Genomic DNA, 25869 nt, shown 5'->3' with positions numbered 1-25869 from the left:
AATTTAAATAATCTTTACCATTCAGTGATAACAAGCAGTTTTTTTACATCTTAATATTTTATGATGTATTTAAATGAGTAGTTATTGTTGCAAACTCCATTAGAATATTTTAATTGAGATTAGTTTTGGAATAAGGGAAAGGGGGATGTGATTCAAAAATTGGGTTCAACTTTTCTCATTTGAAATTTCATAAATAAAAAGAAAATTTCTTCAAACATTTTTTTGAGAGGATTAATATTGAACAGCATAGTGAATTGCTCTAAGAGAAAACAAAAATTTTAAGTTCATTAGAACACTTTCTTTCTGTGTCAGAAACCTATGCTGTGTCAACTATTTAATCACAATCCAAATTTAGAGCTGAATCCAGCTTGAATGTTGTGTCCATACTTGCCCCAACCCTTCAGGGTTCAACCTCTGCGGTCGTATAAAGCTACGCCCTGCGAAGCATCTTGTTATATTGGTGGAGGCTTACTCATAAGAGGTGCTCCTACAATGGAGGAAGATTCAATTTACATAAACAGTTTGCAAAACAAACGCACTTGTGATCTAGAACAAATTAAGAACTAGGAAATCGAAAGTAGACGAAGCAAAGTATTTTCATACTTTCATTAGGCCCTATTTTCCTTGATAGAGTAAGTTGTTAGCTGTATTTTAATTAAGGAATCGAACATGACATGTAAATTCAAAACATTTCAAATGTCTGGAAGCGAACAACCGTATAGTTTGAGAAAATGACTAATTCTCATTCACTGTTGACATCACCTGATCATACCATAAACAATTACACATAACTACAACCTATTTAGGGTATTACACCTGCGGTTAATCCTCATATATTTATATCTGTTCTTTACACTTGAATTTATAATACATTCTGAATTATTTTAAGGTGAGTCCTGTATTAGGCTGTTTGAATTTAATTTTGTACATCTCATTGAAGTTTTATTAAGGTTCCACTATAAAAGTCAAAATATAGGACACTTCATAAACATCTAAATTTTGACTGTATTTTTCACATAAATATGTTTCAATGGTGTCTTTGTCCAATTTCTGTATTATACCTTCAATATTTGTTCACTTAGAATGTTAGAAATAGTTTCATGAAATAAACTTGTTAATCAAGGCCTAGGTTAATCAACAAATTCTAGATATATTTGAAAATTTAGTGTTTACCCTAAGAACTGGTTTGGCCACAACATAATAATTGCAAGTTAATTTACAATTGACACGTACAGTGTGTATTAAGTATGTTTAAATAAAGAAAAATGTTTGTTCCCATAGTTTAGGACTTTATTTGTTACAGGAAGAAAAATACAGGCAAAGTTTAGATGTTTATGAAGGGGGTCTCATTGGGGGGTTCTGATCCCGGATCCTGCTTACTGTTTTGTCAGATTCCTGTATCCCGTTTACACTATATATGTATGCAATTCTCATTTCTTTGTAATTTCCTGTGTCCTGCTGGACTTTATTTCCCATTTTCATGCCACAGTAATTTGACTTTCACGTGTCACGCTTACAAAAAATTGGCAATCCCGCATCACGCTTAGACCCCAATGAGACCCACTATGAAGTGTCCTATTTATTTTATTTTAGTGGAACCTGTTATTTTTACAGATTTCAGTTCACAAAAAAAAAGGGCTTTATTAGCATTTTTGGTCCCCATTAAAGCCATGCTATTAGGAAGTTAATTGTCTACATGCATTTAAAAAAAAAAAAAAAAACACTTCTTATAACATCAAGGTTTTGGATAATACATGTATAGGGGTACTATTTTTTTTTTTTTTAAATCTAACCTGTAGGAGGGTTATTTCCCTATTGGTTTTGTGCACTAGTATACACTATACAAAGGATTTATGTGAGTGATATACATACATGAAGTTCATCTACTCAGTAACTGTATCACTAGCTAGCATGTCAACAAAGGTTACAAGTTTAAATCATACCCATGGTGCTAAAAGTGGCCATAAACACCAACGACCAATCAGTCAATCAATTGTGCGAGTCTGACACTCTGTGTATGATTTATATATTCAAAGTGCTTATAAGTTTGCAAGGTTACAAATTGAAGAAGAAAGTCGCCTTACCTAGACACATTTTCTGACTGTGATATTTCAAGTTAAATGTAAATGCTGTGTGAAGATTAAGTAAATTACACACAATTTTCAATTTTGTAGTTTGACAAGGTTAGGGATAGAACTCTTACTCTAGGCAAACAATCTACGGTGCTACAGAAGGACTTCTGAGATTCAATATATATTTCCTGAAAACACATTAATAAACCTCATGTTTTGTCCATTCTTTAAAAATTTCACAATAATAAATGCACACAATAATTTGTGAATTCACAGTGTGTGTATTGTGACTATTGTCAGATAAGACTTTAAAAAACAGTTTCAGATGCTTTATTTGTAGGTCAGCTGATACATCTACTGTTAAAATTTGATTTATTTCCGGCAATATGCATGATATGTGTTTAATTTGTGTTTTTTTATAATTCTCGATAGACAATGGCACATAAAGGACCTCCACCACCATATCAGTACCAAGGACCACCAGCTGGTCAAGCATCCAATGTAGGTATAGTTGTTATAATATAAGTATTTTATACATGTAATACTACATATTACAAATGTCACCTTCCTCAGAAAACAGCCATCCTAGATAAATTTTGGGGATTATTTTGTAACATATGATAGACCCATAAAATGGATAACTGGAAAATAAAAAGAATATTGTACAGAACAAACACAAAAAATAGATGTACAAAAAACGATAAAAATGCATGGTTATGTTCATGCCTTTTCACATGTAACCAATAGTTAACTCTTGTTATCTCCCTTGCCATACGTAATGTTGTACATTTTTCATGAAATTTCATTATAATTTTAATTATTGTGTAAACAGATATATGTATAACAAAATGTCATAAGTGAAGATTAGTGTGACAAAACAGCTTAGCGCAAACCTGATATTAACAGAATATCTGATCAATGATTTTCATTTTGACCAATCACAGACTTAGTGTAAAGAAGATAACTAATCCTATGTTTTTGTTTATTTCACAGACAACAATATATGTTAACCAGCAGCCACAAACAAGAGTTATACATAAATCATCTGTAAGTAGAATAATCAAATAGATTGCATTAAGTTTTGATTGTAATGAATAATGTTTATTATTTTCTGGTCCCAAACATGCCAAAGCTAAGCAAAGTTTGAATAATTCAATGAAAATATATGCAAAAACTCAGACCAACTGTCCATTTTATTTCAGTATCATTTTATAATGATAAACCATTGCAATTACTTAACATAAGAAAAAAAGACATTTTCATCAGGCATTTTGTTTTTACATAGGTATTTTAATTACTAAATGATCATATGCATTTGAAAAGGCATATCATACACTCTTGGTGCAGCTGTTTATTTTAATTTTGCTTTAATTGTTTAAAACTGTATTCCAATAGTTAGAAAATTTAATACACAATAATTTCTTGATCTTATAGCCAGGTTTGTTCGGATCAATCATGAAAGAAGTGAACAGTGTAGGCAGGGAGGTTGAAAAAGGTCTGAATTGGGCTGGTAACCAGATAGACCATGCTGTCAAGCAATGTGAGACTGGAAATATTTTGGTAAGTAGACTGGTAACTAGACTAGAGTCAAACATTTTAATTTCTTCTTGAAAAAAAGTATAAGACAGAAAACTTCTGGTAAATTGGCAACAAATTGCCCATGCAGTCAAACAAGGTGTGAGTTTTTTAAAAGAAGGTAAAAAAACATTGGCACCAGATGGAATTAACGAGAATAGGTAATTAACATAGTGGAATGCACACCATAGAAGTTAGATTTATTGTTACATTTTGCACTAAAAGACGAAGTATGCACTATTTCTTATTTGATTGTAAATAGATCACTGAAAAAGATATAACCTTAGTAGAATAAGAAGTAACTTTATATCAGGCTGTTCCTACCTATGAAGAAATATATATTTTTTTAATTCATAATCACACATCTTCCAGGAAAAATTAACTTTTTGTTTTTTCTTAATGAAACTTTATTTTAAAATCAATTATAAATAGAAAAGAAAGTAGATATCACCAATGATGTTAAACCGACTAAACCAACAACCAACTCCTTGGAGAAAATTAATGCACAAACAATAACAATATTGTTTTGCTTTGTAAAAATTTACATCAATATATATATGATATAATTTTTCAGCAAACTTTCCAGACAAACAATGTAGTACAGTTAGTATCCAGAGCAAGTGGACGATCACTACAGATTGTTATGTCACCAACACAACAGTTAGTCATTGACGGATGTGGGGCAGAGGGACCTCAGGCTTTTAATAGTAAGTATCATGAGCCATCTGAATATCCCTATACATTGTCACTAATTAATACAAGTGAGTGGCTGATGGAAGTGGTGCACAGCATTGATTCTCTGCTAGTTGATATTAAAGACTAGGTCACAAAAATTTTCACAGGTACTTGATCAAACAAACAAAAAGGGCAATAAATGCTGGCAAAGATTTACTGTGGGCAAAAAAATTCAAATTGGCTTATTGTGGGAATTCCAATGTGAGTCTTGAAAAGCTTAAAAATGTTGCTCTTATTTCAGTTTGCTTTTAATAAACATGTAACTTTAAATGGTTTATTTTTTATATTTCAGCTTTATGGACTGTCGTAAATGAGAATAACAACCAAGTTCGTCTCCATAACAACAATAACTACATTGCAATTGTCAATGGCTTAACACAGCTAGTGCACATGGTAAGTGTAGTTTTTACATAGTCACAATAGTTGTTTCCTTGTAGCTTTGTTAAGGTTTATTAATGAAAACATTGGAACTGTTCACTGTCTCTAAATAAGAATTGTGCTCCTTATCATAAATCAAGTTCTGAATTAAAAACTGGTAACTCAGGTATTTTTTTATGTACTAGTATGAGACCCCTTAAAAAGAGAGAAATAAGAAATGAAATAATATGCTGATATTTAATAACTTTATTCTTGTCAGTATTATATCATTTTTGTCGAGTGGTGTTAGCTCACTTCTTAAAAGCTTTATATTTTAGAAGTTGGATGACCTGGATGCTTCATACTTTGTTTATAGATGCCTCATGTTACAAAGTTTCTGTCAGTCACATGTTAAATGTTCTTGACCCCATTTTCATGGTTCAGTGACTACTTGAAAAAAAAAGTTAAGATTTTCTGTAATGTTGAATTCTCTCTTATTATAAGTAGTAGGATAACAATAATTGTTATGCGCGTATCTTGCAAGGTTCTCATGCCCATCAGACAGTTTTCACTTGACCTCGACCTTATATCATGGATCAGTTAACAAGGTTAAGTTTTGGTGGTCAAGTCCATAACTCAGATACTATAGGCAATTTGTCTTTTATATTTGGTGTATAGAAGGACTGTAAGGTGTACATGTCCAACTGGCAGGTGTCATCTGACCTTGACCTCATTTTCATGGTTCAGTGGTTATAGTTATTTTTTTGTGTTTTGGTCTGTTTTTCTTTTACTGTATGCAATAGGTCTACTATATTTGGTGTATGGAATGATTGTAAGGTGTACATGTCTAGCTGGCAAGTGTCATCTGACCTTGACCTCATTTTCATGGTTCAGTGGTTAAATTCTCTCTTATTATAAGTAGTAGGATAACAATAATTGTTATGCGCGTATCTTGCAAGGTTCTCATGCCCATCAGACAGTTTTCACTTGACCTCGACCTTATATCATGGATCAGTTAACAAGGTTAAGTTTTGGTGGTCAAGTCCATAACTCAGATACTATAGGCAATAGGTCTTTTATATTTGGTGTATAGAAGGACTGTAAGGTGTACATGTCCAACTGGCAGGTGTCATCTGACCTTGACCTCATTTTCATGGTTCAGTGGTTATAGTTATTTTTTTGTGTTTTGGTCTGTTTTTCTTTTACTGTATGCAATAGGTCTACTATATTTGGTGTATGGAATGATTGTAAGGTGTACATGTCTAGCTGACAAGTGTCATCTGACCTTGACCTCATTTTCATGGTTCAGTGGTCAAATTTAAGTTTTTGATTTTTGGTCTTTTTTTCTTATTCTATATGCAATAGGTCAACTACATTTGATGTATGGAATCATTTAATGATCTATATGTCAGTTGTGCAGGTTTTATTTGACCTTGACCGCCTTTTAATGGTTCATTGCTCAGTGTTAAGTTTTTGTGTTTTGGTCTGTTATTCTCAATCTGTAAGCAATAGGTCAACTATAATTGTTGTATGGAAGAATTGTTAGCTGTACATGTCTGCCTGGCACTGTCCATCTGACATTGAACTCATTTTTATATGGTTCATTGGATTTTGGTTAATGTTCAATTTATGTGACAGTTGTAATAAAGCTTTATATTTAGGACTATCAACATAATATCAATGATAAGTAAAGAAGGCGAGACATTTCAGCGTGTGCACTCTTGTTCAATGTAGAATCTGCAATTAGAGTGCAAAAATAAGGCATGAAAAATTGGAGGTTCTATATATATACCAAGAGATAGACACATGCATATGATTTTGTGTGAACAATCCTCTTTACTGACAGGTGGCATACAGCTTAACACATATTTTTTGAAGTCTTGAATACAGAATTTTTCTAAACCACAGTCAAATATCCATGAAAACTGGTACACAAGAAATAAATGAAAATGCAGTATAAACATATTTTTTTTCACCAGCCACCAGGTTCAATGCACGGAGCAGAAACCAAAATCCAGTTACATCAGACCAATCAGTTTGTTACCCTGGCGTCATGTAAAACTGTAACACAGCATGTTGGTGTACTAGAAAATGGACAATTGAAATCTGCTTTGGCCACACACAGAAATGACACTCATGCTATGTTTGGTGTAAGACTGATAGTAAGTTTAATACTATAGTTACAACCATTTCATATTTATTTGAAATAATGACATTTAATGTAAAAGATAAACCTATCTCTGAAAAGAAAGGGTTGATGTTACAAACAATTTCTGTGATTGTAAGCGCCAAATGAAAATGACACTTGCTATAATATCTCATTTGAATTTTCACTACATTTCAGAAACAATAATTTCATTTTGTAGATAATTTTTTTCCCCTTGAAACTATACAATATGGTGTTCCCTGACATCCAATTTGATTTTCATAAGTATCCTTTTCCCTCAGATTACTTTAGTTTTACAAAATTAATTTCTGAAACAGAAGAAGTAAAAAAAAGCCTAAAACAAGGTACATGTTGTAGAAACTTCTCAACATAAAATGGTTTAGTTTTATATATTGTGATTTTGCTGGAGAGTTGTCTCATTGGCACTCATACCACATCTTGTAATATCTATAGAATCATTTTAACATATGCTATTTCTTATTGTAGTCTACACCTTATGCTGGAGCACCTGCCAAACGATAAAGATGTAGGAGTGGAATCTGATCATGTGATATATACAAACTACATGTACTTTGTATTCAAGTACATACACTTTAATGTCTAATGTTTATCTTGTTATTCTTAAGTAACGTTCATCAGTAGCTATGACAGTTATTAACCATGTATACCTTCTTGTAAATCAATGTTCACCCAGTTAGTGCCATAGTTTATATGCAACTTTTCTTTTGCATCTCTAAGTGACAATTTCCATTTAACCTGTGACAGCAACTACATTTGATATGAAATTGGAGCATGATTCAAAGAATACTAATATAGCTTGATGTTTACAAGACTTTCTATTTATTAATGCAATTAACCAAATAAACAGTATTATTATATTATATTTCACTTTCCTAGAAATACTAACTCATTATCATTTTGGAGTAGGTCTTTATAAATAAATGAATGTTTATATATTGTATATTAATTGAACTGTGATATAGTACTTTTAATACACATCATTGACAATTGATAGAAGTGAAAGATTACATATAGTTTCTTGATTTAAGGGAAAATTATGTACAAAATAATTTTCATATGTTGTAAAATATTATATAGAAAAAAAGTTTCCGTACAAAAAGTAACTCTAAAAGTAATGAAGAGCAAATTGAAAAGAAGATCAACTAAATCTATTATTTTTTTGATCCATATTTTATTCATTATTGTTTAGTTTTGTTTGAATTGTGTGATAGATAGAATTTCTGTTTTTAGTATAAAGCACTGTACTTATCTCCACCTGAATTGAGCATGTTTGTGCAATAACTTTCTTGTCTGACAAAAAAAATGTAATTTTTTTTGTTGATGTATAATCCAAATAACTATTATTATTCTGTTATACATGTACTATTAATGATAGCTATATTTTGATATAAATATGTTCATCTTTGATAAGATTGTTTGATTTGTTGAAGTGGGACATGTCCTCCTGCTGTCGATTGGTTTTTACAGATTTCTGTAGTTTTCTGATTAAAGGACTAAATTTTTACAGTTCACTTTAAAAAGCACTTTTAGGTAAAAAATATTTTTACACATCAATAATTTTGTCAAAATCTCACATATTTTTATGAAATTTGAACAGAAAATTCTTCATAATCATCAGATAGCATTTGAATCAAAAGTTTGCTTTTTTCATTTTTTCATCCTTAAAAATTATTGTTTAAATTTTCATTGTTTGCTGTTAATGTTTAGATTCAGTCTGGTGTTGTCTTTTTTTTTATATATACATATGTAACTTTGTAATATATTCATTGAATATAATTAACTTGATAGAAGCTTTTTGTCTAATAAAGAAGGTGGGACCGAAAACTACAGGGAGATAACTCTGTAAAATCAGCTAAACGTTTTTATCACATTGTATTGTTAAGGAAATCGTATGCTTCTAAATGATCTAAATTAGTGTTTGTCAAACTTCTATGTATCCACCAATTTTTTCCAAGAAAGTGATTGATTCAATTTTTTTTAATTTTATTAAAAGGGTGAAAGTAAATAACTTGTTAAAATTTTATGAAAAGTAAACAAGCCAAATTAATTTTAGTCAAGGTGTTGGGTACAACCTTAATTAAAACCTGATGTAGATTTTTATTTTTCCTTCCAAGTAAATTACTGATAGATTGACTTCCCAGTAAGTTTTTGCATTAAATATTTACTTTCAGTTTGTGGTTAATATGTTTCTTAGAAATCCATTACTTTGTCAATTGATACTGGATATAAGAAGTTAGATAGAAGTTTCTTAATAAAAGTAAAAATAAGGCTTCAAAGGAAAACTTTTGCGATTTAAAAAACAAATCTTCATTTTACTCACTAATAGATGGGTTTAGATTTTGGCGGTCAGTTTTACGCTTTTACAATAGCAATCTCAAAGAAAGACACAGGGAACTTTTTACTTATATTTATTAGAAAATGTTACCCATTCTTGATTATGTTTTATTGTTTGAAATTATAATCCCTTGACTGTCTGTACATTTTCTTTCCAATCAATGTATACAATTGAATATTGACATGTTTTCAATTATTTTTTATTTCACTATAATTTATGTAGTGTTTTATTGTTAGCAGGATGTTATTTTGTTATATACAAGTGTATTCCTTGCACTTTTGTCATCTGTATTTCAATAAAAAAGTGTTTTATTATTGTGATTCAACAGTTGTCTGTATTTTTTCTCTATCAACAATGACCCATGAAAATGGGGTCAAATGATATCTGCCAAACAGACTTGTACACCTACAATTATTCCATAAACCATATATAGCTGACCTAATGCTATTAGTATATGAAAATGAAACCGAAACAGAAAGACTTTACATTGACCAATGAACAATTAAAACAAGGTCAAGGTCATATGACACCTTACAATCATTCCATACACTGAAAAGTGACTGAATATAGTTGACCTATTTTCTATAGTACCAGTACTTGAAAAACAGACCAAAACACAAACTCTTAAAATTGAACAATGAACCATAAAGTTGAGGTCAAGTTCAGACCAAACCTTTTGCCATAATTCCAACCACCATATAGTTGATCTAATACTTATAGTATTTGTGAAAGGGACCTAATCATGTATTAGCTTAAACCTTGATCACTTATCCATTAATGAGATCACTGTCAGGTGAACTCTTTCTGGCAGACATGTTGATGTAGCAAAGTACATTTGTACCAAAATACCAAATATATATACTGTCAAATATAACATACCAGTGGTTTAATGAACCAAATGGTTCATGTTTACCTACTGGCTTGGGTAACAGTGATTACTAAGTCGCAGTATAAAATGAAGTTAGTTTGCTTTCTTGGAGATAAATTAAAATTGATGTTAACAAGAATGTGTCCAAAGTACACGGATGCCCCACTCACACTATCCTTTTCCATGTTCCATGGACCGTGAAATTAAGGTAATAATCTAATTTGGCATTAAAATAAGAAAGATTATACTAAAGGGAACATATGCACTAAGTTTCAAGTTGATTGGACTTCAATTTTATCAAAAACAACCTTGACCAAAAACTTTAACCTGAAATTCCCACTTTCATTTTCTATGTTCAGTGGACCATGAAATTGGGGTCAAAAGTCTAATTTGGCTTAAGAATTATAAAGATCATATCATAAGCAACAAGTGAATTAAGTTTCAAGTTGATTGGACTTCAGCTTCATCAAAAGCTACCTTGACCAAAAACTTTAACCTGAAACTCTGACTTTCATTTTCTATGTTCAGTGGACCGTGAAATTGGGGTCAAAAGTCTAATTTGGCTTTAAAATTATAAAGATCATATCATAAGCAACAAGTGTATTAAGTTTCAAGTTGATTGGACTTCAGCTTCATCAAAAACTACCTTGACCAAAAACTTTAACCTGAAACTCGGACTTTCATTTTCTATGTTCAGTGGACCGTGAAATTGGGGTCAAAAGTCTAATTTGGCTTTAAAATTAGAAAGATCATATCACAAGCAACAAGTGTACTAAGTTTCAAGTTGATTGGCCTTCAGCTTCATCAAAAACTACCTTGACCAAAAACTTTAACCTGAACTAACGGACGCACATACTGAATAACGGACAAACGAACGGAGCCACAGACCAGAAAACATAATGCCCCTCTACTATCGTAGGTGCGGCATAAAAATGAGGTGACCTTATTAAAATGTCACATTGTTGAGAAATGAAAACTTGACATACCTTATTAATGCAAGTTTAAACTAGAAAATAAATTACCATGGTGTTTTCTGAGAAGCTATTACAATAAAGGTGAGTCTGATAGTATGTTAAAAAAATAATAATCAACAAATGCAAATTTATCATTAGTTTATTTGTAATACAGTATTCTGTTAAAAATTTGCACCATCATAATAAATAAAAACACTTTATTTTTCGCACCATGAAAGACTTCACATAATATTTAAGAATGTCAGATTTTTCTTCTTTATGAACACTTAGATCTTTTATCTTTACAGTTATCTTAACTGAATATTTCAGTTGAAATTTTTATTAATAGTTATATTCCTAGTCTACTGAACAAAGCAACTTCAACAAGGCAGAAGAAAAACTTTGAACTTAAACTGAAGTGTTATAAACTGTCATTCATGTCTTTAATAAGAAAATACTTATATGTACTTCAATACATGTACTAATATCTCTAATGTAATTGCACAAATCAAGCATCTTTTTAATGGGGAAAGCCAGAAATCTAGGAAAGTACATATTGTACAATCTTACATTAAAAAAATTCAAGTTATCATTTGAGTATAACTTACATATTGTCATTGTTTATTGAGGCATTTGATAGCATAAAGAAATACAATGAACATATTCCAACCTATTTCTTTTAAATTGCAATTTATAATATTAAAAACAGTCATTTGTAAGAGTCCTAGTCCTATAAATATAAAAAGATTTACGATTATTGAAAATAATCAAAACACATTTCTTTCAAATTTGTAACAATCAAACTGATTATCTAAATATAAATATGAACAAAATATTATGAAAACAAAAAAAATTGAACATAACAGTCAATCTCTATCAGGTTAAATATTTCAATAATCATCCATACATTTAACTTTACGGTACATGATTGGAAAATGATCAGACATTTGTCTTATTTCACCTGTTAAAAATTTTGTATCAAAATTCAGTTCTGTGGTATCTTACAGAAAAATAAAATTTCAAAATTTACTGTAATATTTTCCCTCTGTTCCATTGATAACAAATCACATTAAGACTGTCATATTCCATGACATAATTCATTGCACATTTCAAGAATAAGTTTCCAATGATTTCACATAGAATTCTCCAAAACTAATATATATACTACTTCTAGAGAAGATATTCAGCATGAACATTATTCTAATTTGATTCCAGTACTGTTACTTATAATTAGCCATGTGATTAAATTCTCAAAAAATTATACAGTTTACATTGTATTGTATTAATCTGTGCAATGGTTGAAAACAGAGATTAAAACATAAACCAACAAATTTCCAATACAACAGCAGAAACTGTCAAATCAGAATAAAAATAACTTTAGATAATGCATACTCAAATTTCATAATTTTTCCTACAAAATTTATATTATAAAAATACCAACATATTAATACATTCCAAAAATTAATGCACTGACAATTTAAAGTTTCCTAAATTAAAAGGCAAAGAGACTAGTATTCATATTAACTTTTGATGTAGTTTATAACAATATAGAATATGATAGAAATGACTGGAATCTTGTGTATTACTATAACATGAATATCGGAAATTTGTACACTACAATTACAGACATCAAGAAGAAGCACCTATTGTTAAATTGTCCTTGTGAGTAATTATTCCTTTCTGTATTAAGTCTGGTACTTCTACGGCTAACCATGGTCCAAGCTGAAGTAAAATAAGTAAATAGAATAAAATGTCACATGGTTCCTACTTACTGTACAATCATTACCAATATAAAATATATAAAATTAACTTTTTTACCAATTGTTTATTTTTAGATGTTCCAATCCACCGTGGTGCTGAGAATTTAAATAATGCATTAAAAATCAATTAAAATTTCAAACTAGTAATTGGTAAAAAAAATATAGAAAAATAATCAAATAAATATTTTTTTCAATTCTGACAAAAAGAAGAGAAATATTTTTTCTAATGCTGATGAGTTCACATGTAATTCAAATTCGATTCGCATTAATAGTTTTCTAAAATAACTTACTCCTAATGCCATGGCATGTGCTATTCCAAACTTGGGTACATTTCTGGCCCATAATGGTTTAAAATGGTCTGTTAAACAAATCTTTCCACCTCTGAAATATAACAGAATTTCTTCAATTATTTTAGTTTTTTAATTAGAATAATTAATCAGGATGTTGCAGAATGGTTTACAGTGATGTCAGATGTGGCATGCTGTGAACACTTGCATGAATCTAGAGAGAGATGTGTGTAGTGGTAAACTCATCGGAATACAAACACAAAGGTCCCAATTTCGATCTCATTTCTGGGAAGAAAATTTCAGGGACTGAGTTTTCAGCTCTCCCTTGACACCATTTAATGGTATAGGTATTGTCTTGACAAAGGATGATAGTCTGTCGGAAGGTGACAATAATTAAAAGAGAGAGCAATATCTCTTGCAAGTAAACAACACCCTTGTAGATGTAGAAAAAGAGCAAGCTAATGTTGCTACAAGGCATCACTCGCACCAGCAAAGTGGAAAAAGGTTAATATAAGTTGTTATAACTTTTTTCCAAATCCACTATAAAAATGAATATATTCAAACCATAAAAGACAGTGAATTATATAACTAATAGTTAGCACAACAAACCAATGATGTCAATCAGTGTTTAATGGGCAAAAGAACATGATTACAAAATTCAAAAATTATATAAATTCAAAATTTACAGCAGGTTTTTCTAGCAAGCCGCAATAAAAGTAATAAATGCAAGAACATAAAAAAAAAATTAACCAATTACATATAATAAGTCAAAAGTTATCAGGTGTGCTGTTTCCTAAATGTAATCAATTTTGATTTTTGGATCAAGATATTATTAGAATATGTGCCAAAATGTGTCGATATTCTCAAAAGACACGGAGAAGTTTCATATTGTAAATAATATCACAATTATGCTGTATTTTATTAACCGTCATGACTAATTTCTAATGTACATACATGTTGTTTAAGTTGTAATCATCTCTCATACATCTGTACAGATTGGCTTATACATGTATATAAATGTATTTTTTCTGATTAAGTGAATGCACATGCATGGTGATCACAAGATAAATAAAATATTGAATTGAATTGAATAAAAAACTGCAGATAAAAACTAAAAGTAAGTCGATTGTTGACTGAAGCATACCTGTACATTTTTGCTGTTTTACCATCTAATTCTGGGATTGCTAATTCTGGTGCTGTGGTGGGATACATAACTGGAACCTGAAATGTACCAAAAAAGTGCATAGTTAGAATATTACACATGTTACAGTTGATTCCAGTCTTCACACTGAGTGGCAGCCTAGGCTTGTAAAAATGCTCTCGGGCCTGTAAAAATCATATCTACAGGCCAACAGAATCTAACTAAAAAATTTCAAAAATTGAGCTCCGGACCTGTTAAATGTTCGTCGTGAAGACTGTGATTCACACACTTATCATGTAATTTACATGTATCATAATCTGATAATACTGTAACAATTATCTAAAAACTTTTTTGCGCCTGTCCCAAGTCAGGAGACTCTGGCCTTTGTTAGTCTGTATGATTTTTAATTTTAGTTTCTTGTATATAATTTGAGGTAAGTATGACGTCCATTATCACTGAACTAGTATACATATTTTTTAAGGGGCTAGCTGAAGGATGCCTCCAGGTGCAGGGGTTTCTCTCTACATTGAAGACCCATTGGTGGCCTTCGGTTGTTGTCTGCTCTAATGGTCGGGTTGGTGTCGCTATGACACATTCCTCATTTCCTTTCCCAATTTTTTTTCACAGCTTAATTGTAAAAGTCATGATAAAAACTTTATTCAACATATTTTTTCACTGAAATTTGAACTTTAATTAGCTTTCCAGATAAAACTAAAAACAGGTGTTTTAGAAGAATAACATAATATTGAACATGATGTTAAATGTAATAACATTATAGCAAACCTACTTCCAACATGTTTAAAAGTTATGGCGAAATGCATTCATCTTGGAGATATTTTAAGACTCATAAATGGAGAGTGCATGCAAAACTTAATAAATATCACATCATAGGGTTGGTGTATGGTTAACACATGATTAACCAAATATGTAACGAAGTCGTATGTCATGTACATGTATGTGCTTATATATAATTACAATACTGGGTAATGTTCATTAATTTTCTTTTATCATCCTTTAACCTTATTTTCTGTATCCTAAGGAACAATAACCCATTACCTTTAACAAAACCACTTCTAAACTACAATGCACTTACATCAAATTCTAGATCAAATTCATACTTGAGTAGTTCATGTATGTACCAACACTTTCCAAACCACCTGGTACCCTCCTTATTAGACTCCAGTCTAAACCAGTCATTATCTGCTCCCTTGTTGTTCTGAACATACTGCAAATATATAATGCATATCAGAATAATGACAAACACATCAGAATACTGAACAAACTGTTTACAATGCAAGAACTGTATGTATTTTATCAATCATCAGTGATCATAGTATACATGTAGGTTTATTTTTCAAGTTAACGTCTTTACACTTATAAATCCATTGGATTTTGGTTGTGTACTGATTGATATTTTAATTTTAGATGCTTGATTTTTTATATTAGTTGTTATTGGTCTCAAACTAGCTGTCAGTAACTGTGAGTTATCTCATATCTCTATTGTTGATGGGATTTATTAGTGGGTCAATATTCTCAATTGATTTTCCATAGGCAGTTTTTTTTTCTAAAGCTGAGTCCATATAGTAAACTTTGATATGTATGAAGGCTGTTTTAAAAGCTGGAACATTTTCACATATGTCATGAATGTGGTAAAATATTTCGGGATACCAAGTGTCGTGAGACTCTTTTTTCTGTTAATTAGCATACCCCTAAAAATCCTTTCGTGTTTGGAAAAAATTAATACTTAAAATACATTTTCTATCGCAATAGTTTTTCACAATTTATTCTATGTTCCTCTATTTTCCAAATTAACACAAATGGTTAAGTTCAGTTACTTGTTAAAAATATAAACCTGTCCAATATCACTACTCAAGAGATTTTTTTGTTTACACACAACTTTTGATTTCCTCATTAACTTGAAAAGCATTAGAGATATTAACCCAAATACCACAACCAGTCTGTTTTTAGTTAAAAGTTTTTTTCAGCATTGTATCAATCTGTTGAGTAAAGCCCATTTCAACTGATTTTTTTCGACCCTATAAAATTGCTCTCATGCTTGGGTTGTAATGAATATTTGACAGAAGCTAATCTTCCAGACAATGAAATAGCATCTGACTCCAGTGCTCAAAATTTTAAATGAATATTTGTGGATAATAGTTATCAAAGGTACCAGGATTATAATTTAGTACGCCAGACACACGTTTCGTCCACATACGACTAGTTAGTGATGCTCATATCAAAATATTTATAAAGCCAAACAAGTACAAAGTTGAAGAAAGATGAGTCAATGATACAATTTTCAATGGAAACTGTAAGAAATTAATGGAACACATGATATAAATAAAGTCATCACCTCTTATTGCAATTGCACATTCTTAGTTCCAATTCTGATTTTGACAATTGATACTGAACACTTATTTTTTTGTCATGATTAATCCATAATGAAATGAGGATATTGTGTAAGGTAAATACAGATACAGCCAGTTCATTACACTTTTATTAAATTAAATAATCCAACTTTTTCTATATAGACTTGTTCTGAATGCGGTATTTACATACATCAAATGTGAATATATGTAAGACACATGCCATATGGTAGTATTAGGGATGTTTTAATCGTATTATTTAATAAATATAACTATGGTTTAGGTTACTAATTTCAAGTTCTGAAAGATAAAACTACAAGGGCACCATCTACAAATTTCAATTTATTTATAACAAAGATGGCAAACAATAAACTTAATGACCACTTGTATAAATATAATCTAACATTAAATAGGTTTTGCGATTTCTGCCCAGGTAACTGCATTGAAAACACTGAGCACTATTTAATTCATTGCGCCCGTTACACGAACTATCGGATTACTCTTCTACTTGGAATTAAGAATCTGCTTTGTCCAGATATAAATATAGCAATGTTGCGGGATCTATGTCCCAACTATCTGAGCAAAATATTAATAGAAGGTAGTGATGATTTGTCTGATGATACTAATTTAGAGTTGTTTGAGTGTGTGTTTCGATTTACAGATTTTCTCGATAGCTTAAAAACTTTTTTGACCTGATTGTGCTCAAAATTGTCTTTCCATAATCACTATTTTATATTACTGAATCATACATGTTTGTTAATTCGTGTGCATGTGAGTAAGAATGAGCGAGTGATTGGATGGGTGTGTAGTATTTGTATGTCTTGTCCTGTACATATTGTCTTGTCTTGTGTTTAACATGTTTGTATTCAAATACTTTGATAATTGTGAATCTGTATATATCTATGTTGAGGAGATCCACGCGTAGCCTCTGGCTGTTGGCAATTCTCTTTAAATAAATAAAGAATTAAAAAAAAAAAAAATTAAACAATAAACAAACATTGCAAAATTCAGTTTTGTCTTGTTACTTGCTTATAGTAAATGTACCTCCTGTCAATATTTATTTTGTTTGGAAATGATTTCCCACAATTACCAACGAAACGTCACTTCCGGTGAAAGTAAAATTTAAAAAAACGTTAAAATTTGACAGACCCAAATTTTCAGCAATGTAAATCGAACGTTCCGCAAATTCGAATCCATTAAAATATACCGGATTTTAAATTTTATACTCACCAGAAGTGACATTTCGTTGGTAATTGTGGGAAATCATTTCCAAACAAAATAAATATTCCCCCACTTCAAATGGAATCGTATCTTATTTAATCCTTTCTTTTGGATATTTCTGGAAATATTTTACATCAATAAGAACAAAAAAGGTAGGACTTTGTAACTACGTAAATTTTTTTAACTGGCAATGAAAATTTATTGTCAAAATTAGATGTCAAAGTTCCCCCTAGTCCAAATAATTATGACATCTTGAAAGGCTATTATATTTATTTTCTTTGACGCCTTACTTCAACGTCATAATGCCAAACTCATATGTTCAGTTGGGCTTTGAGAGAGGGAATTTAGAGAGGGAGGTTTAGCTGATTTTTCCTCAAGATGCTTCATTTTTTGTAGTATAAAATATATTTTTGAACCAAACTCGGTTCATTTTGACTGACCTGAATTTCTGGATAATGTAAAACAATAGTTCGGGATATTCAGGTTTTACCGAGTTTGGTGTAAAAATTATTGAATAATCTCCTAAAAAGAAGTCAGACAAACATTTTAAAAAATGCAGTCGACATGTTCCCGCCTCGGATGGAATTGTTACTTATATTATTAATTCTGTAGGGATTAACTGGAAATATTTTGCACATTATTATTGATATTATGCCTTTCAACAAAATGTAAAAAATACACTTCCAAAAGACAAGCCGTCAACTGAAATATATAGAATAACTACTAGTCTAAGAACAGGATATTGCAATTTAAACTTTTACAAATCAACAATATGCCCAGCACTCATCGACAAATGCAGCTGTGGACAAGTAGAAACAGTTGAACATTACCTACTGGATTGTGAAAATTATGAGGAGGCTAGAAAAAAACTTCGCTCAGCACTCTACTTCATAACAGCAAAACTAACACTTGAATCTGAAGTATTGTTAGCAACAACAGAAAATGATACTTACAAACATCACATAGAAGATATTCAACATTTGTTAGGGGTCTTTATTAAAGATACTGGAAGGTTCACAATATAGATAGTTAAGGTTTTATAAGGGTTAATAATTTATTCAATTTTAATTTTTTTTTTTTTTTTTTTTGGTAATTAATTATTAAATTATTCATTTAGTTATATATTTTTTTCTGCAGTGCCACATTATTAATACAAATGTACCAATGATACAAAAGTGACGTAAATTTACCAGTGTGATTCAAATTACAGAGAGATTATAGTGTCAAGTTGACACTTCTAAAGACTAAAGACAAACACTTAAAAGGTAAGAATTTATATATATGCAAATTTTTTTAACCTTCAATGAAAATTTGATGGCTAAATTGGGTCTCAAAGTTTAGAGCAAAATATGCTCTCACAGTCCAACCGAAAATGGCGACTTCAGCATTATGACGTCGAAGTAAAGTAAGGCGTCAAAGAAAAAAAATATAATAGCCTTTCAAGACATCATTAGTTCCCCCCCAAAATTTGCTCTCAATCTCCAGACGTAAAAAATGGCTTCTGTGTTATAACGTTAGAAGAAGGCATCCCAGTAAATTTTTAAATAGCCTTGCCAAACGTCATATTAGTCTTTAGTAATTATGTCTTTATTTGGACTAGACATTAGGGTTATCTCACTCTATCGTCACATAAGTATAAATTGATTCATGTATCTCGTTTCTTTGTTTTAGCAAGGACATATAACTAATATACGTCCTTGGTTTTACGTTGATGATTTTGTCTTATTCAAAATTGCACAAACAATCATATGATATGTCTCCATATGGCCATTATGGGGCACAAGAAGAACCTAAAACCATGTGCCCGTCTAGATCTTGTCCAGTTAGGGGTGGGTCTTTTCACCACCGAACACCACCGCACACCACCGAATACCACCGAACACCCCAAAAAATGCTAATCACTATGAAAAACTGTGAAATTGTACAATAATACGATGAAATAGATTAAATAACGCATAATATCATCATTTATTTTTATTTTTATGAGGATCTATCAATGTGAAAGTCGATAATCTATATATAAAGAAAAACGTTTCCGGATTCATCACTACTTTCCGGATTACATTCTATTGATTCTACATATTCTTTAAGAACCAAATAGTTCTTATTAATCTTTTTTTTTATGTCATTGTGTGTACTGTATTGTGAAAATAATTGATGTTTTAATGTTTATGCCCTTTGGGAAATAAAATTTATTCTTTTTCTACATTCTGTGTGTATATATTACTTTTATTTTGTGTATATCTTACTATCCTTTTTTGTTTGGTATCGATTTCTTTTTTCTGTTAAAATTCTTACTAACAAATACAAGTGACAAATATTTTCATATAATTATTTATTACATCAATGACTATATATACATGATTTACATAATTTACAACATAAATAAAGCAGAGTGGTTATCGTTTTTGTGTTCTCTCGTTTACTGGCCGTTTTCTTTGGCAAGGTTTCTTGGCAATGTTTTTGGCCTTGTTTACAACAGAATATTTCCCATCGGAGGAACTTATCATGGTTATTTTTCTTTTTCTTTTCTTGTCTAGGAGAAAATTTTCAAAAATTGTCAATTTTTCTTGCTCTGTTTTACATCTCCAAATTTGGTCACTGATCTTGTAATGTGTTTCACTGAATATTAATGCATAGTCTCCGTGGTCATGAAGACATCCTCTGAGGTGTACAAACTGTACCAGCACACAGTCATAAAGTTTTTTGATTAACTCTGGAGTAGACTGGGGTTTCCACTTAATTGCAACCTTAAAAACATGGTTAATACTTTCCGCATTATTGTTTGTCCACAGTTTCTTGAATGCATCATTTGATTTTAAAACTGTCTCGTAACGATGCATAGTAGCTACATCGGATTGTGGAGGCTGGGGTTCTAGAGGGGTCCATACCACTTGACCTTTAATGCGTTGCTTTAAACAGTACTGATCGTTTTTTTTGAAAATTGTCCGAAAATTGTCACTTATACAGTAGTCCTGAAGATGGGTGCGGCTTTTGTTGGTATTCCATGTTCCACAATCGTCAAAGTAATTTCTTTTCTTGTCGCTGGTAAGGGTGTTTGCGTTGTTATTTACTAGAAACCATGAATTGGATTTATTACCAGAGGGACAGTCATCAAAAACCTGTTCTTTTTTATTAATGTATGAGAAACATTCTCTTGCAGACATGAATTTACCGAGTGGAAGAAAATTAACGCCATCAGGAACTGGATATTCGTCATCAACACTATCAACAACTGGTTCTTCAATGCTATCGTCATCTTCAATGTTAACGTTAACGTCATCTACATCTTGGTTAATACTTATATTTGGAGAAAGGAGTATGGTGTTATCTGTCGAGTCTTCCACAGTATCGTTTAAAGGAATGGAGGTATTTACGCGTGGAGAGCTATGAGATTGGGGTACAAATGTTATGTTATTAGAATTGTCTTCTAAAATTGGGACGAAATGATTTGGTGTCCAGGTACCGCACGGGTTTGAGGCTAACGATGTATGTGTCCACAATATGCTGATTGTAGAGTTTGGCTGTAACGTTGTACTAGCTCCGAAAACAGTGTTCAACACCTGGACAGCAAGGTCCTGCTGACCATTAATTGCTGGGTAAATGGAAGAAATGGCAATACCAAGGGCATCAGATGCTGCAATCATTGTCCAAATTGAAGAGTACGCTGCTGGTCTAGAACAGTCTAATACGGATTCTTCATATGATGGAGACAGTATAAATATGTCGTTGACATCCGGACGGTTTTTGTAGAGTTCTGGATGTAAACACATTTGTAGACATGTACGTAGACGAAACTCCAATGAATGCTGCTCAGTTCCATATAACGCAACGGATATGGAATGAAAAAAACAATTTCCATCAGGTGTTGTGGATTTCGGAACACCGTGTGTTGACATATTCTGTTGGTGCATTATAACTTGCGAAAGGTAATCTGTACTGAGAGTGTGACTTTCTACGTGTGTTGCTTCGGTCACTTGATCATTTGGCAGTACAGCATACTCCCTCTTGGCTGCATACACTAAGGCGTCATAACCACTCTGTGAAGCCTATTGAAACAGAAAAGAGAGAAATTTAATTATTTGTTAAAGAAATGAAAATATCCTTAAAAATTCCAATTTATCTGTTTAATTTTGAATTTTGAATTTGAACAGGATATTGAAGGCAACTGTCTTTCAAATAATATTTCAATAAAGTGTCATTTAAGGAAAATTTGTCTTTTTTTTATTCTGGACAAAAATGACACATTATTGGAATACCATTTTACTCGACAATATTAAAGTCTGGGAACTTAGAGGACAAATATAACCTTTCAAATAATATTTCAATAAAGTGTCATTTAAGGAAAATTTGTCTTTTTATTCTGGACAAAAATGACACAATATCGGAATACCATTTTACTCGACAATATTTTAAAGTCTGGGAACTTGGAGGACAAATATAACCTTTCAAATAATATTTCAATAAAGTGTCATTTAAGGAAAATTTGTCTTTTTATTCTGGACAAAAATGACACAATATCGGAATACCATTTTACTCGACAATATTTTAAAGTCTGGGAACTTGGAGGACAAATATAACCTTTCAAATAATATTTCAATAAAGTGTCATTTAAGGACAATTTGTCTTTTTTTATTCTGGACAAAAATGACACATTATCGGAATATTAATTTACTTAGAATTATCCACAATTAAAAGGTTTCATGCAGTTGGGTATCAATTAGAATGATTGGCATTAACAATTGGAAACGATTGATAGGAATTAGTTCCTGATTGAAATGTGAAAATGTCTTTATATTACTCAAAATGCTTTAGCTCTTTTATCTTATATTACTCAAAATGCCTAATCACTTTTACCTTATATTTCTCAAAATTCTACTGTTTGCGATAAATATCGAAACTTAATAGGTTTGGTCATTAGTCTACAAAAAATAATGGATATGTCCAACAACGCTTCTCTTTTGGTAAATCTCTATAATGAGATTTGTCTATTGAATGACGAATTTTACAAAATATGCGATAAAATGTTCACTATTACAGATCACACCGAACAAAAAGAGTGCATGTTAAAATTGAAGAGATTGTCATATAAAACCTATCTGCTAAGTGACCAGTATAAAAAACTGAAGGTGACAGACGAAATGGAGGACCAAAAAATAGAAGAAGCCCTTGACAGCTTACCAGAATTAAGCAGCGATGAGGATGAAGAATAATTCGAATAAAACATCCACACGATGTTACAAAGGTCCTTTTAAGGGCCATCAATATTTTTCAAAAAGATCTATCATTGTTTTTCACTTGATAACTGATAATTCATTTTCCAAATTAAACACCAAAAAAATAAAACAAAGCCAGAACAGGTAAGAGGGATTAATGGACCTTTTTTTCGAAACGATTTGCCAAAATCCGAAATAAATATAAATGAATAATAAAATCAAATATAGCACACTTTTTATTTTATTGTTAATTGTGAATAATCACTATATAGCTTTATATCCTGATTAATCACAATTAACAATAAAAAAAAGAAATAAGTGTGCTATATACATGTTGAATTAGCTAGACACGCGTCGATGATAATTATGTTTATTGTGTTAATCTATCACTTATCATGATTGATCACAATTAACAATAAAGAATTTGCATATATTGAATTTACAAAGCCTGACACGCGTCAGTGATAACAGATTAAACAAATTTAAGCCAGATACTAAAAATTAATGTATCAAGTCATTTAAGTAATAAAGATTGAAACATAAAATTACAAAATAAATGAGAAATGATATTCATAAATAAATACATGTGCTATATAAAGATTAATTAACAAAGATTGACACGCGTAGTTGTAAAATAAATTAAGCCGATTAATCAAATTAACAAAGTTAACCATCAAAAGTTTAAAAGAAAAATTCAGCAATTTAACATTTTTTTTAGATTAAAAAATTAAATTACCAAATTAAGACGAAGTAAGCCAGACGAATAAGAGTAGGTTGATCCTACTTCTTCTCTCAAACAAGTCAAACAACAGAACGTAGAACTGCTGGATGTTACCAAGAAATTGATGTCTTGTAAAGATAACTGTTGACAGTCATAGTGGTACCACGAATTGCAAGAGTCACACTGTACTGAGTTCTTGGTGCAATTCTGTCTGCAGTCACCACAGGGCCAGAAAACCGACCTTTTTAGGTACGAAATTTTGCGTTTTGGCATGTTGACTTTGTAGATAAACTTTAGTACTTTGATAATAAATTTTGTGAGAATTTTAGGATATATTTCTTGTTCTATCTATATATACCTTTTGGTCAATATCTTTAGATTTTGGAGCCAATCGCGAATTTGACCAATGATATTTACAGGAAATGATATATTGTCCAATTATTTTTATCGGAAGTAAAAGATGATCCAATAGCATTTACAGGAAGCAATTGTGATTCCAAGACTTTATGGTTTCACGTTTCTTTTGTCTAACACAAGATTTGAGTCGTCGCTAACATAATAAAAATGTCAAATGACTTCTTTTGGGACATTGCTAGTAAAACAAAAAGTTATGTAGGACTTCTTTTTAATTTCAATTTCTTTTGACAGCGTGATTGAGTTATATAAGCCACCTGTTCTTTTCAACTTATAAAATAGACCTCGTTAGTGGGTTGTTGATGTTTATAATTGTGTAATTATTCTTAATAATGATCATAACATATATACTATTGTTTATCAGTGAGCAGTTGAAAACATTTTCCAAAAAAAAAAATGAATTAAACAAAACTTATATTGAATGAATACTTTATTTGCATAAAACATATACATTTCAAATATCTTTATTCACAAAAGTCTTAACAACTATAGGCATACAACATATACACTACACAAAGTAAACATAGAAACGATATAACTGCACAATTACAAGAGTCTACACAAGCAGTATATTATAGAATTGTTAAGTAAGAATTACATTTTGAAAAATATTTCGATATCTTAACTCTCCAAGAAGGTATTATTGAAATGATAGAAAATGTCATCTTTGTAATCTTGGTAGCATTGGAGACGAATTGCATTATCTGCTAGAATGTACATTTGAAAATTATCATACTATTTGGCTCGTGTTAACGTTAATACACTAAAAATTGGAAACGGATGAGCAAACTAAACAAAAAGTCAGATTAAAACAGACTTTATAAGCTTATAGAGTGTATAAATAAACATGTGGGTCCTCCTGGCTAAAATGTATATTATTTTGAAACCCATGTATTATATAATTATATATTATGATTTGTAAATAGATGCATATTCTTGTACATATTTTGCACTCTCTCTATGTAACTATGTATCTGCAATGGTTATGAGAATAAATATATTAAAGCAATAATTGAATAAATTAGATTCGTGCTTATCTATAAACTCTTTTCAAAAAAAAAAATAATATCATAATTAGTAATCAGTTCAAGTATCCTCTATCTCTGGCATCGGTGGGATTTGGATATTTGTCTCTTTTCTTAGTATTGGTAAAACTTTTTCATAGAAAATGACAGAATGAAGAAAAATATATGAGGTGTCCATAACGGTGGTTTGTGAAGTTGTGTTTGATGTAGATATTAATATCTTAGATATCTTTATATATTAGAGTTAGGTCAAATTTATAACTATACAAGCAAGGATTTGTATAGTAGCAAACTATATTATATATTTATTGTATAAAATCACTGTTTTTCTTAGTGGTTGGCATTTTTTAGGGTGTTCGGTGGTGTTCGGTGGTGTGCGGTGGTGTTCGGTGGTGAAAAGACCAACCGTCCAGTTAGGGTTGTCAATGGATTATTTCTCGGACCTGTATAAGAGACTGGTATTCTTCTTTAAGTCTTTGAACCCAGAGTTCTCCATCTCTTGGTCCAGCTTTAGTTTTTAGAAGAGGAATCTGAGCAAGAGTTCGCTTCGTGGCTTCGTCCACCATGATGTTTGTTTTTAATTTGCCAGTCGAGTGAGCGCTTTTTAATAGGGGAATTTACTTGTTAGTGTCAAG

At 30.9% G+C, this 25869-nt stretch overlaps 2 protein-coding genes across 3 annotated transcripts; one reads left to right on the top strand and one right to left on the bottom strand.

Annotated features, from left to right (window-relative positions):
• Positions 1 to 452: 452 nt before the first annotated feature.
• Positions 453 to 9582, top strand: LOC134720804 (uncharacterized). 2 transcript variants are annotated; one of them, XM_063583317.1, is made up of 8 exons: positions 453 to 632; positions 2505 to 2573; positions 3066 to 3119; positions 3507 to 3632; positions 4222 to 4354; positions 4675 to 4775; positions 6719 to 6901; positions 7393 to 9582. In XM_063583317.1, exons 2-8 carry the CDS (start codon positions 2508 to 2510, stop codon positions 7426 to 7428), a joined length of 699 nt encoding a protein of 232 aa, XP_063439387.1. In that variant the 5' UTR covers positions 453 to 632; positions 2505 to 2507; the 3' UTR covers positions 7429 to 9582. The 2 variants fall into 2 exon arrangements, with proteins under 2 accessions (XP_063439387.1, XP_063439388.1); XM_063583318.1 differs by lacking the exon at positions 453 to 632 and adding an exon at positions 752 to 889.
• Positions 9583 to 11227: 1645 nt separating this feature from the next.
• Positions 11228 to 25845, bottom strand: LOC134720803 (ubiquitin-fold modifier-conjugating enzyme 1). Its single transcript, XM_063583316.1, has 5 exons — positions 25678 to 25845; positions 15365 to 15496; positions 14275 to 14351; positions 13134 to 13224; positions 11228 to 12805 (listed from the first exon to the last, which is right to left on the bottom strand). Exons 1-5 carry the CDS (start codon positions 25798 to 25800, stop codon positions 12713 to 12715), a joined length of 516 nt encoding a protein of 171 aa, XP_063439386.1. The 5' UTR covers positions 25801 to 25845; the 3' UTR covers positions 11228 to 12712.
• Between the last annotated feature and the right edge of the window lie 24 nt (positions 25846 to 25869).

Source organism: Mytilus trossulus, chromosome 6 (genome assembly GCF_036588685.1).
Source record: "Mytilus trossulus isolate FHL-02 chromosome 6, PNRI_Mtr1.1.1.hap1, whole genome shotgun sequence".
In the NCBI taxonomy this organism is placed as follows: Eukaryota; Metazoa; Mollusca; class Bivalvia; order Mytilida; family Mytilidae; genus Mytilus; species Mytilus trossulus.
This window is presented reverse-complemented; position numbering and strand designations above follow the sequence as displayed.

Coding starts and splice junctions, on each gene's coding strand:
- LOC134720804 (XM_063583317.1), top strand. CDS start 2,508: ATGGCACATAAAGGACCTCCACCACCATATCAGTACCAAGGACCACCA. Junction 3,633..4,221: donor GTGAGACTGGAAATATTTTG/GTAAGTAGACTG, acceptor ATAATTTTTCAG/CAAACTTTCCAGACAAACAA. Junction 6,902..7,392: donor TGTTTGGTGTAAGACTGATA/GTAAGTTTAATA, acceptor TTCTTATTGTAG/TCTACACCTTATGCTGGAGC.
- LOC134720803 (XM_063583316.1), bottom strand. CDS start 25,800: ATGGTGGACGAAGCCACGAAGCGAACTCTTGCTCAGATTCCTCTTCTA. Junction 15,497..25,677: donor AATACCAGTCTCTTATACAG/GTCCGAGAAATA, acceptor ATATATTTGCAG/TATGTTCAGAACAACAAGGG. Junction 14,352..15,364: donor AATTTGATCTAGAATTTGAT/GTAAGTGCATTG, acceptor GGTACATTTCAG/GTTCCAGTTATGTATCCCAC.